A 13,005-nucleotide genomic window follows, 5' to 3' on the forward strand; every position below is an offset into this window, starting at 1 on the left:
GAGGTAATTATTTTGGGTTAGAGGCCTGGGGACCGAGGGCGAAATTGGCCCTGTTTAGGCAGGGAACAGATCATTTACATCGTGAGGGTCAGAGCAGAGGAGAGGGTCAGCCGGAACCCGAGAAGGGGGAACCGAGAGCGGGAGACAGGCCCTCTGCCTATACGTGTAAAAAGGTCGCTCCTTCTGCCCCGCCTGCCCATATGTGCCGCATATGATCACAGTTACGTCCGGGGCGATAAATGTACAAGGGGGGCATCCGGCTGGGGGGGAGACCTGGACTCCCTCAGACGCCGGATTAGGTGGGAGATCGCAGGCGGACTCGAACGTAGATACAGAGTGTAGGGAACCCAAGGAGAGACAGGCAAGCAGGGAGGAGAAAAGGAAAAAGCAAAAAGCGGCAGGGGCGGAAGGCAGACAGGACCAGGTGGCGTTTGCAGCTCGAGTAAGGAGGGAGCAGTTAGAGGAACAAGGGGGAGTAGATTCGCCTGGTCAGCGGGCAGGGACCAACACAGGGAAACTAGAGGAGGGTAAAAAGGTGGAAATGTGGGGTCACGTTTCGGGGGTATGGAAGGACGACCCAGAGGACAGGGCTCGTAGGGCCCTCGCAGACCAGGTAGAGGAGCGGATGGCCGAAATAGAGGCGGCACTACAACGGGAAACCTCACGCTTAGAGGAAAGGGTGAGGGCTCAGGGCTTTGCCCTCGATGAAGAGGGAGAGAGCGAGGTCTCAAGGCCCCCAAAGCATCAACTACCTCTGCTAAGAGAGACGGGCCAGATGCAGGATAAATATAGACCCTTCCCGATAGGAGACGTGCAGGCACTGGCTGATAAAATGCCGCCCCCAGCAGAAGGAGGAGGACAGTGGATGGATAAGCTAGACAAGCTCACTCAGGGGACCATGTTGGCACTGGGAGACTTCCGGGCAGTGGCAGCCAGATGTCTGACCAAACACTCATTGCTGGAGGTGGAAGAGAGGGCAGGAACACTGACGCATCCTGATGACATTAGCTTCACAGCCGTAGTACTGCGCATTGGGAACGCCATGAGAGAAATGTTTCCTCCTCCTACTGGAGCAGGCGTCCCAAAGCTGGCGTGGGATAAAACCCTGCACCCTAGGGAATACCTGGATAAGTGTAAGGAGGATTGGACGGCGAACCGGGTGTCACCCCGGACAGGAGGGGGTGCAGCGAGAATGGAGGGGGTTCCAGAGGGGGTGTGGGCTGCGATCCTGGACAACCCAGACTTACCAGGTGCGGACTCCCACGTGTGGGATAGGCATGTGATACACCACCTACAGAGGGCCAAGGACGAGGCAGGGAAGGAGGAGAGTGACCTTAAAGAGCTCCAAACCCATTTGCTGAAGTTGCAGGTGGGGGAGGCTAGACAGAGGGCCAACGAGAATAAAAAGAGGGGGGCTGGGAAGCAGATGGACGATCTGTTTTAATATGAAACTAATATATATATTAGTTTTATATTAAAATGTATAACAGTCCTATATAACAAAAATCAGTGGAATAATGTGTACATTAACTATGGTTACATAACATAAACCGGTTTATTTTAAAATGTCAACTACAAAAAGAAGATTCCATTTGACATTTTTTTCACTTTTAAGCAATTTATACGACATGTAAGTGCTTTTCTGTTTACATTAGACTGTTGTACAGCATTTTAAGTCAATAATTGTACGGCAAGCCGGAAATGAGAATTGCTGCAATATTCAATATTCATGAACTGTGGTGTGGCCACCAATATCTGTGACTATATAAAACGCTGTGAGCTCATACTTTCATTTTTACAATTGTCTGTAGAACTGAAGCTTTCGAAGGTCATTTGGAAAAGGTGAGTTTGTTTAATGAAAAAGGCATATATACCATACAAACTGTAGGCTAGTAATCCTAATAACTCGTTCATTTTGTCCGTCTGTGGAAATATTTTAATATATTTTTAACTGTTAGTTACTCTTGTTCTCGAATCATGTTATTCCCAGGAGACTCATGCAGATGTACAGAAGATGTCAATTTCTGTATTAATATATAAGAACTTATTCTAGTAATTATATAACTGGTAAATCACAAATGTATTCATATTTTACCGTTTATCACTGTTGTCTGTGTGACTAAAATGCTTTTGAACTTCTTTCACTTTCACAATCGTCTATAAGAACTGAAAAAAGTGATTTTGTCTGACAAATACAGTGTTTTCCCTAGGTATACAGCTTGGGGGGGGGCAAACGGACATGGGTTCATGTGTTTTTTTAATGACAGCAGTCAATATAACAACTGAACTAAACATCAGAACATTTCTTTTTATGACAGTTACCCACAAAGTGTGCAGCTTTTGTCACTGCAGTGCATCTTCCTGGGCTTCTGGAAGAACATTTCTAGAGCCTCTTGATATGAGAAGTCAGAGACGTCTGGCTATACTTTATCTTCAGGACTTAACAAACACGTACGTGCCAAACCGTAGTGATGGACAAAATGACGCTTTCGGACCATTTTGCTATTTTTTCTGTCCCCACTAGATGGAGCTCTCTATTCAAAAAGGGGCTCAAAGTATCCCGAAAATGAAACAAAAGTGCCGCGTCTACCAAGTAGCATTTCGCATTTCACAAGTCTGAGATAGAAGATGAGCAGGTCATTTTAGCCATCGGAAAGCTGCAGCCTCCCTTCCTCCTATCCTTTCTTAATTCTCTGTGGATTATTACCAGAGTTGGGTAATTCAGGTCCAGAGAGTGTGCTCACCTGTGTGTGACAATGCATAGACCTGTTCTATAGGAAAGGTAACCTTAAATGACTTCTGTTGTGATCTGGCACTGTATAGAAAATAAAATAAAATTAACTTGACCTTCAAGGGGGGCGGGAGGCGCCGTTGGGGGGGGGCGGGGCGCCCCCTAATATAATGGTAGGGGAAACACTGAAATATCTATAGAATATATCTCAGTAGCGTGCAAAAAAACTCCATAAATAGTTAATTTACTGGGTTTGTGAAAAGTCCTAGTCAACAATGTTTATTGAAACACCTTTGGCTAGAATGAACAGTAACCGACCTTCTCAGGGGATCTTCCTAGGGAACTCATAAATGTGAAGAAAGATTTCAGCAGCCATATCAATATAATAACTTAGGCTCAATTCTAGAAATTCTTTAACTATTAAATATCCACTGTACCTATTGTTAGGTTTGGGGATTGGACGGGCAAGCAGGAAGCGGGGAAAGACCAGGCAGGCAGGCAGGATCTTCGGGAAAACGTGGGTTTATTTGGGAACGGGAGAGCCAGGGCAGACGGTGACAAACTGACATCAACTAACATCAACTGACATCAACTAACATCAACTAACATTAATGACAAGTCTGGGGAAGAAGGACTCAGACACGGACTAAATAAACAAGACAAGCCGAAAATAACAGGAAACAGCTGGGCATGATCGGGGAAGCACACGTGGATGATCAGGGGGCGTGGCACACACGAGGATCGGACGAGCTGGGCGTGACACTTATATTGTTCCTTTGTAAAAAGAAAGAAAAAAGAGTTCATTTTAATATACCAGATACAAAAACAGGAGAATCCACTTGTCAAGTGTTTTACTTTAAGGCAGTTTATAAGATAATGTGTATATGCCTTCATGTTCATAGCACAGCGTTTTAAGTCAACGACTGTATGACAACTCTAAAATGAGATTTGTTGCAATATTTGCTGTGGTGTGGCCACAGTAATCTGTTTGATTAAAAAATTCTGATGTAAAAAAATCCTATCAACTCCTAAATTCACTTTCACAATTGTCTGTAAAGAGGCAGCTTTTGTGGGCCATTTGGAAAAAGTGAGTTTGTTCACAAAGATATACAGACACGGAGTGGGACTAATTTTCAGCCCAGAATTTTTATGCCAAAGACCAGGGCCCACTTTCTTGATATCGGTGACTCTTAGCATCTTACAAAGACTCTAAAGAGCGCAAGGATGAAATCTAATGAAGATTGTAGTCATGTATCAGACAAAGTAATGTTACCATATAGACCAGTCATTTTTTAATTAAGTGATGTTTGGTTATGAAACTGTACCCTTAATGATTTCAGTCTTATTTTAAATGAGCAATATGAGTCAATAACAGTGATAAGAGACTAAGAGAGACTCAGACCAACTTCACGAAAGATATCTTCCGGTGAATAGATACATCCGTAGATGCCCTGGGACACATCATCAGTGATGTTTCCTGAGATCTTTGGGTGTTTCGGGTCTCGCAACATCAGACACCCTCCTTCAGGCGACCCAGCCAGGGCTGATCAGGCCCCAACTTGTGTCCCAGCAGCATTGGCCCACGTTTCAGACCTCTTCATCCAAATCCACCTGGAGGCTCTCTCTGCAGCCTCTGTGGTGGACTTGATGGCTTTTCTTTTTGCAGCTCCAGTGATGCCAAGTAAGGTGTAGACTTTACATAGGGAGCGAGCCGCAAAGCCTCGACATCCCACCTCTATTGGCTCGCAGCGGGCTTTCCAGCCTCTTCTCCGACATTCCTCTATGAGCTCTTGGTATTTAAGCCGCTTCCGTTCGTTGGCTTCTTCCATGCGGTCCTCCCAAGGGACTGTTAATTCTAATAAGAGGACTTGCTTAGAAGAGACAGAAGTCAGCACTACATCTGGTCTCAGTGAGGTTGATGTAACAGAAGATATACTTAATTAAAAATGTTTCGGGAAACACAGTGGAGCTGTAAGAGAATTAAGGTAGAACTTATGAACGACGTAGCATTAAGGGACTAAAATACTAAGGGGTAACGAGACTAACACTGGACAGGTGAGGCTAATTAACAGACTGAGAAAACAAATGAAAACTAATTAACTCAAAGGAACTAAAACAGGGAAACTAAAAACTAAGCAAGGAACAGGGAAACAGAATCTAACACTGGGGAATTAGGCAGGTAGGAACACAAGCAGGGGCACAAGGAACGAAACCAAAACCAACTACAAAATCACCAGACACAGGAACTAGAAAAACTCACACAAATGAAACACTAGGGAGTGAAATACAAACACAGAGGAAGCAGGATTTGAACACATGACAAAGGGATTTGCAAGTAGTCACATGCTCAACATGTTGAGCCATGCGGCTGACAGAAAACAAGAGAGACAAAGACTGACAAGAGGGACAGGATGGCCAGCGATGCCTGCTGGCCAAACGGGGAAGGGACACAAAAGACTGAGACAACAGGGGCTGAATCTGACAGTTAAGAAGGTTTCGGGAAACTGGGCCCATCCAATTTTGTCTTTGTTCTGGGGGAACTTTCATAAATGATGCTACAGTATTGTGATATTTCAAGAAGAAAAAAAATAATAAATAGCATATGGAAATAAATAATTGTATACTGAACTGGGGTGGCTTTCCCAAAAGTTTTGTTATGCTAAATAGTTTATCTATTACTTAAGATTGATTACACTGGACAACAATTTTTTTTTAAGTTTTTCTTCCTGAAAAGTTTTTGCTGATCGTGACAGGTACCTGGAGGGCATGCACAAATATAGTTTTGGTTTTGTTGTTTCACATAGGAAATAGACAGTTAACTGTTTACTGGCAATAACGTATTTAATCGCATTTATGTTTCACATATGCTATTGTGTTTATCATAGTTAGAAGTGTATTGCTCTTGATTTTCATTTGTATTCAATGTCAGGTGCATCACACTGCAGTGTTAAATAGTAGTCAGCAGATATATTTGTATCTGGTGACAACATTCCTGCAGTCCCGAACTCAACAATTCGGCTTTGCTTTTGACAGATCCAAATCTCTGACCAGGTCATTTAATTCCGACTGTGTTATGAGATGTGGATCGTCTGATGAGTACGGTTCAAAATCCGGATCATTGTCCCTGCCAGTTCCAGCATTGCAGTTTCTTCATCTGGCTTATCTAAGGTCCATTCCTCTGGTGGTTTCGGAATTGGAAGACTGTGGTCATGTGGCACAGGTCTCATTGCTGAAGGCAGATTAGGATATTCAATTGGCTTCATGTTTTTGGCAGAGAAACCAGACACATTGGTCAAACAGAAGTAACAGTCTGTTACCTGGTCTTTCTGTTCTCGCCATATCATCGGGACAGCAAACGACATTGTCTTTCGAGTGCCTCTGAGCCAGGCTCTCAGACAGACAACACATGTCACACAACAAATGTGAGGCGGTCATTCCTTGTCTTGATCACCGATTTTACAGCCGAAGCACAGATTATATGCTTTATTCACAAGAGCAGTCATTGAGCATCTTTGAGGAGCAAGCGTATATTCACCACAAATGTAGCAGTGGACGAGAGGGTAGCCTCCCTTTGCCTTTGGGTGGGGGGACGGGTCCTGACTGTTGCTTTTGCTTATGCGCCAAATGGCAGCTCAGAATACCAACCCTTTTTGGAGTCCTTGGAAGGGGTGTTGGAGAACGCTCCTACTGGGGACTCTCTTGTTCTGCTGAGGGACTTCAATGCTCACGTGGTCAATGACAGTGAGAACTGGAGGGGCGTGATTGGGAGGAATGCCCCCCCCAATCTGAACCCGAGCGGTGCTTTGTTATTGGACTTCTGTGCTCGTCACGGATTGTCCATAATGAACACCATGTTCAGGCATAAGGGTGTCCATATATGCACTTGGCACCAGGACACCCTAGGCTGCAGTTCGATAATGAGCATGACCTCAGGATTAGGTCTCTGCTTTTTGCAGATGATGTGGTTCTGTTGCCTTCATCGAAACGTGACATTCGGCTCTCACTGGCAACACCCTGAGTATGGCAGCATTCAGAATGACCAGACCAACAGCAGGTATCCGCACGTGCTGAGATCTGGCCACTTCCTGGTCTGCATACTTCAGAGTGCCACCACCGAAATGTGGACTTTACGACGCTTCCCCGACAGTAGAGAAAGATGGACATCTTGCCAGAGAGACAACCCAGATAGCGAAATGATTCGGTGCCGGATCCGGCAGGAGGATCTGGAACAGATCCGCAGAACTGGTCTGGATCGGAGTCCACTTGCTCAGCAGGACGGATCCAAAACAGTTAAAGATCACTGGATCCAGGCCAGACTCTACCCATATTTGCCAGTATCATAGTTCACCCAGCCTTACAAATAACATGTTAAATATAAGGAAATTTAATAATTACCTTCTGTAATGTTTGTTGTATGTATTAAATAAAACTTACATTAATCAAATCAAGCCTATTTTTTAAGGTCGTGGAATCTTACATTATATAAATATATTAATTAATAATTATTTGTGATTTCTAATTAATATTTATTCCATCCTCTCCACCTATCTACCTACCTACACTAAAAATATATTGTTGGATGTAAGTAATTTTATTAAGATCATTAGTTACACAAAGTTCAATTATCTAAGATCAGATGTACATTTTGAGTTCACAGTTCAATTTTATGTTATATAAACTGAACAAATTTTAGAAGACTGGGATTAATTATTTTAAATGAATTCAATAGCACTCATGTTCAGTCTACTTAAATCTAATTTGTATGTGGGGTTGCAATTTATCTATGAATTTTAATTATCTAGTACTGAATCATTTTGCTACCTGAGAAGACGTTCTACATACCTACCCGGGTGGGCCGCCTCAAATTGGGACCCAAGTACTGCCATGCAGCAGGTGACGCCCCAGCACCACACCAGCCCCAATCCCCAACAGGCCTGACACTATTAGCTCTCCGAAGGTTTCGACTCGCCCGGGGATGAGGCTTGCGAGGGCTTTGCTCCCCCATCCACTTTATGATGCAAGCAGCCTAACTGTGGGCGTCTACAGCAGAGCTACTCCTGTGGAGAGCAGAAGGGTGTCGTGTCTGTTTAGACTGAGCTGCTGTGAAGTGTTTTATGATGACTGGAGTGTCAGTCCCACCACCAACCTCCGAAAATTTTTCCCTGCAAGTTGAAGATCCACTCGCAGGTCCGGATGCAGTTTAACGTCAAACCCAGGACAGTAGCTACTGTACTATAATATACACTCAGTACTCTACAGCAAATAATAATGTAAATATAAAATCATAACAGTTTAGGATAAAAAGTGATACATCCATTAGCATCCTGCTACATCCTCTTTTAGTCATCTTTCGATTGGTGTATATAATTTACTATGAACCTTGGACGTAAATGCAATCAGTCGCTACTCGATCAGACATAAGGCGACAGATACCTGTCTTTTTAATACATTTAAATTTTTGAAGTAGTAATATGATCAATATATAATACAATGTCACTGTGACAACATGCATGCCCCCCCTGTGGCCCCTCCTAAATCTGTATGTTACTTGGGTCTGAAATAAATGCATTATTATTATTGCTGTTATTATTATTTACATTTATATATATGGGCAAAAACTTGTGCTGGAAAGAGGTGAAACAAGCTCTTAACGGACTCTTAATGCAGGGATGCTGGGTGGTCGAGTCGTTTCAGCTGGTTAAATTTTTTTTTCTGTTATTAACTTATTATTCTTGTGGAAGCAAGACAGTCTAAACAAGAAATGAGAGTGAATATTTGTAAAACCTGTGAAATGTAACTGCAAAGCTTTAGTGGCCCACCCGGAATTCTCCGGAGCCTCCTGACTGGCAACTCCGGCCTGAATATATCTATACTTCAAATGTGTGCAATGTCTAGTAAACCGCATAACTTGTTCACGTTTAGTCATTTTGTAAAAAGTTCAGCAGAATGATGGTGTATTAGCTCTCCGAATCTCTGAATTTAGAAATGTAAGTTTCCGATTTCCTCAAACCATTGGGGTTAGTAGTAATATATTATAAGTAGCCCAAAGAAAGAACATGTTGCTGTAAATAAAATTAAAAAAAAACATCATTCAACTAATATGTGCCAGCAAGCTTGGCAAAATTCACCTGAAGAAGTAGCAGAAGCAGACTGGTCCTCACCATACCGGCCAGGGGCGCCATAAGAGGGGGGGGGGGAGTTTCCAAGTGCCCCTGACTGACAGGGGCCCTAAAAATCTTCAAACATAATTGGATTGGTCTGTGTTGAGAGGCTGAAATGATGCGTTCAAGGGGCCCAAACAGCACCCCTGGTTCTAGCACTTCTTGAAAATTTGCACATTGGTAGAAATGGTCAATGTCAATGGATAATGCGGCTGTGTGTGACTCAGCCAGTTAGGACTCTGTGCCTGTAATTGGCCGGTTGCCGATCCTGTGATGGTTAAGTGTTTTTCCGCACTGGAGCCTTAAGCAATAGTCTTAACCCTAGTTTCACCAAGGAGTGGCTGATCATGCTTTCTAAACTGTGTCACTTTGGATTAAACCATCTGGTAAAGAAATGTCATTTATAATTTGTTGTTAAATGTAATTTGCATTTAAATGGATGAGGAAAATACAATGCATTCATTGAACAGGTCTGGAATTTGGTGTTTGGAAAATGGGAGGCGGCAGCAGTACTGAACTTGTGGTGGAACAGGAGAGGAGACCAGAGCTCCTTAAAGAACAATGGAGGAATGTTGTGTGGAACCCTAGGTATGAAGCCTGCTTTTGTTCAATATAATCAACTGATTTGTTTTTTTACTAGTATCACATAATTTTATGCATGAGTCTGACTTGCTTGTGCGAATGCTGGCGCAAACTGATTGCCGCTGCTCGCCGGTAAATTCTAACCTTTGATTTCTAATTCTAACTCTGGTAATTTGTTTTATGTGGTCTCGACTGGAAGAGTTATTTTTCTGCTTTTACTGATCTTACTTTTTTGCAAGACCGATTTTTTAGCCCACCTGTTCTGTTTGGGCTATTGAGTCTTCCCTGGATCTAGATCTGCCCACTGGACATTTAAGTTGTCCGAGTCCTTGCCCACAATGTGGATCAGTTGCATTTTTACCTGGTTTGTGTTTATCTGGACTCCACTGTCGCTTGTTTTCCAAGCTGCGATGGGTCTGCTCCAGTATTCAGCAGCTGAGCTCCTCCAACTGCGTTTCCACCTGTCTGGGCATTTGCTGACTATACTGCAGCTTTATCCGGACATCGCTTTCTGCCCTCGCCGGAAATACATAAACTGTGGGTCCCGCCGGGGTTTCCAGACTGACACCTCGAAAACAATAAACTCCATCTAATCCAGCTCCCATCATCCTCCACATAACTCCAGCAGGACTGTCGACCACAGTGTGCTAGCAAGCCTAGCTCGGTCGACTAACACTTCTACTCTACGTGAAACTTCAGCTGTCAACTTCGGTCTGTTAAACATCCGCTCACTAAAGAGCAAGGGACATCTCATCCAGTAGCTCTTGATCGACAGTCAGTTGTGTCTAACTGAAACATGGCAACTACCTGATGACTTTTCTCTGCTTAATGAATCTACTCCTGTGGGGTTTGCTTACATCTCTGAACCCCGTGGCTCCGGCCATGGAGGAGGTCTCACGATAATTTAGCATGAGAAATGGAGAGTCTCGCCGGTGTCTGTTCAGGCATTTGGCTCTTTTGAATCCACTGTATGCCAAGTTTCTGGACCTACTCCTACCATCATTGCAACTGTTTACCATCCCCCTAAATCAAATGCTGACTTTTTAAATGACTTTGCTATTTTTCTAACTCACTTATCTACATTATCATCAAATATAATAGTTGTTGGGGGATTTTAATATACACATGGACAATAACAATAACCCTTTTACAAGATTCAATTCATCCATTCAATTTTATTTATATAGCGCTTTTAACAACAGTCATTGTCACGAATCACTTAACTTAGTACTACATTTAACCGGCCAGAACCCCACCAAGCAAACCTGAGACGACAGTGGCAAGGAAAAACTCCCTCTAGCAGGAAGAAACCTTGAGAGGAACCTAGGCTCAGAAGGAGACCCCATCCTCCTCTGGGCCACCGGGGAGCATGGAACTGCATTTATACTGAGATTCATTAGAGTTCATATAGTTGTGAAGTCCCAGTTGGTTTCATGTTGTTCTCTCCAGGAGTCCAGGTGCGGGATCACATGGTGTAGAGTCGGCTCGGTATCAGCTCAGAAAAAGAGAAGATGGAGAAGAGTTATTGCCCTACACCTAACCTAACCTCCGGCAGGACTAGAGTAACTATGGCAGCCTGGCTAAAAGAGAGACCTGGAAGGAAGCACAGACATGAGGGTTTCCAGGGGTTTTGGCATCAAGCCAAAGCTTAAGTGATCAGCGAGAGTGGCAGGACGACTGCACCAATCCCCCCTTTCACCTTTAATCTCAAATGACTAAGAATCTCCAGATTTCCCTTCACCTTAGAAAAGGGGATTTAACTATCCAAAAGACTGGCTAAAGAGGTATGTCTTAAGCCTTGACTTAAATGCAGAGATTGTGTCTGAGTTCCGAACACTAATAGGAAGTTTATTCCATAGCTGTGGTGCTTTATGAGCAAATGCTCTTCCCCCAAAAGTAAAGTTCTTTATTCTGGGTATGGATAGAAGACCTGCATCTTGTGATCTAAGCGTACGATTCAGAATGTAGTTGCAAACGAGGTCACTCACATACAGCAGTGCAAGACCATTTAAAGCTAGGTTAAGAGCAGTATTTTGTAATTAACACGAAATTTAACTGGCAGCCAGTGCAGTGAAGATAAATTTGGGGTAATATGATCACATTTTTTAGTTTTGGTGAGGACTCTGGTTGCTGCATTCTGGACTAGCTGGAGACCTCTTTGGACAGCCGGAGAATAAGACATTATAGTAATCGAGCCTGGAGGTAATAAACACATGAACCAATTTCTCTGCATCTTGAAAGGAGAGCGTGTTTCTTAACTTGGCAATATTGCGCAGGTGAAAGTAGGCGGTACGGCTAATGTTAGAAGCATGTGCATCAAACAAAAGATCAGAGTCTAGAATAACACCAAGGTTTTTAACAACAGTACTTGGTGTAATAGGTAGTCCATCCAGATTGACTGTGATGTCCGATAGTTTACTTCTGGTGGTTTTAGTGCCAGTAAGAAGAACCTCAGTCTTGTCTAAGTTCAGCTGGAGGAAGTTGTCTGAGATCCACTTTTTGATATGCATTAAACATTCTTCCATTCTCTGAAGTTGCTGTCTATCTTTTGGTTTGGCTGATATATATAATTGTATATCATCTGCAAAGCAATGAAAGCTAATTCCATGCTTACGAATAACTAAGCCTAAGGGTAACATATAGTGAAAATAGTAGGGGAGTTAGAACTGAACCTTGTGACACTCCGTATCTGACCATGACATGTTCTGAGGAATCACTATTTAGATTCACATACTGATAGCGATCTGACAGGTAAGATTTAAACCAAGAGAGTGTCACTCCCCTTATGCCTACAGTATGTTCAAGCCTATGTAGGAGAATGGCATGGATTTACTTTTTTCTAGCATTAACTCCCTTATGGACATTCCCAATATATCCACCCCAGAAGAGTTAGTTTCCTATTATAACTGTGGGCTTCATGACATTCTTAACTCTGTTGCCCCATTAAAAACCAGATCTGTCTCTTTTTGTATTTCTGCTCCCTGGTTTACATCTGAACTTCGGCTTTTGAAAGCCAAAGGTTGCCAACTAGAGAGGCTTTACAGAAAGACTGGACTCACTGTTCACAAGGAGATGTTCAAAGACCATATATCATACTACAGGGATTCAAATGCTTAAACCAAATCCAACTATTATTCCCATATAATTTCATCCGATAAGGGTAATACTAAGGCATTGTTTTCGATACTCAGCAATATTATCCAACCCCCAGATTTTCTACCATCCCATCTTTATTCAACTAATCGCTGTAATTCCCTTATGTCCTTCTTTAATGAAAAATACAGAGGATCCACTGGGACCTTGGATCAACCTCATTTGAACTCATTTGAGCTCCACTCCCCTACTCTGACATTTTCATCCTTTCAGCTTCCCACCCTTTCAGAAATTTCAGATATTATCTGTAAGTCTAACCTGTCAGTTAGACCCTCTGCCCTCAGATTTGGTTGAGGCCTGTCTCCCTTCTCTGGTTCCCCTCATTTCGTCTCTCATTTACTCTTCTCTCACCACTGGAACTGTTCCTCCATCGTTCAA

The 13,005-nt window shown here is 43.1% G+C and overlaps 1 protein-coding gene across 3 annotated transcripts in view; it reads left to right on the top strand.

Moving 5' to 3' along the window:
• The first annotated feature begins 1,177 nt into the window (after positions 1-1,177).
• The window catches only part of LOC125721547 (uncharacterized), a 34,319-nt gene continuing 22,491 nt past the window's right edge, over positions 1,178-13,005 (top strand). For 2 of the 3 annotated variants that reach the window (XM_048997513.1, XM_048997514.1), the window contains exons 1-2: positions 1,178-1,250; positions 9,363-9,480. In XM_048997513.1, the coding sequence (XP_048853470.1) occupies positions 1,193-1,250; positions 9,363-9,480 (176 nt within the window). In that variant the 5' untranslated portion in view covers positions 1,178-1,192. Of the gene's footprint in view, positions 1,251-1,811; positions 1,843-9,362; positions 9,481-13,005 lie in introns of those variants that run through there. The other variant, XM_048997515.1, reaches the window with a different exon arrangement.

The sequence above is a fragment of the Brienomyrus brachyistius genome, unplaced genomic scaffold, assembly GCF_023856365.1.
Source record: "Brienomyrus brachyistius isolate T26 unplaced genomic scaffold, BBRACH_0.4 scaffold34, whole genome shotgun sequence".
In the NCBI taxonomy this organism is placed as follows: Eukaryota; Metazoa; Chordata; class Actinopteri; order Osteoglossiformes; family Mormyridae; genus Brienomyrus; species Brienomyrus brachyistius.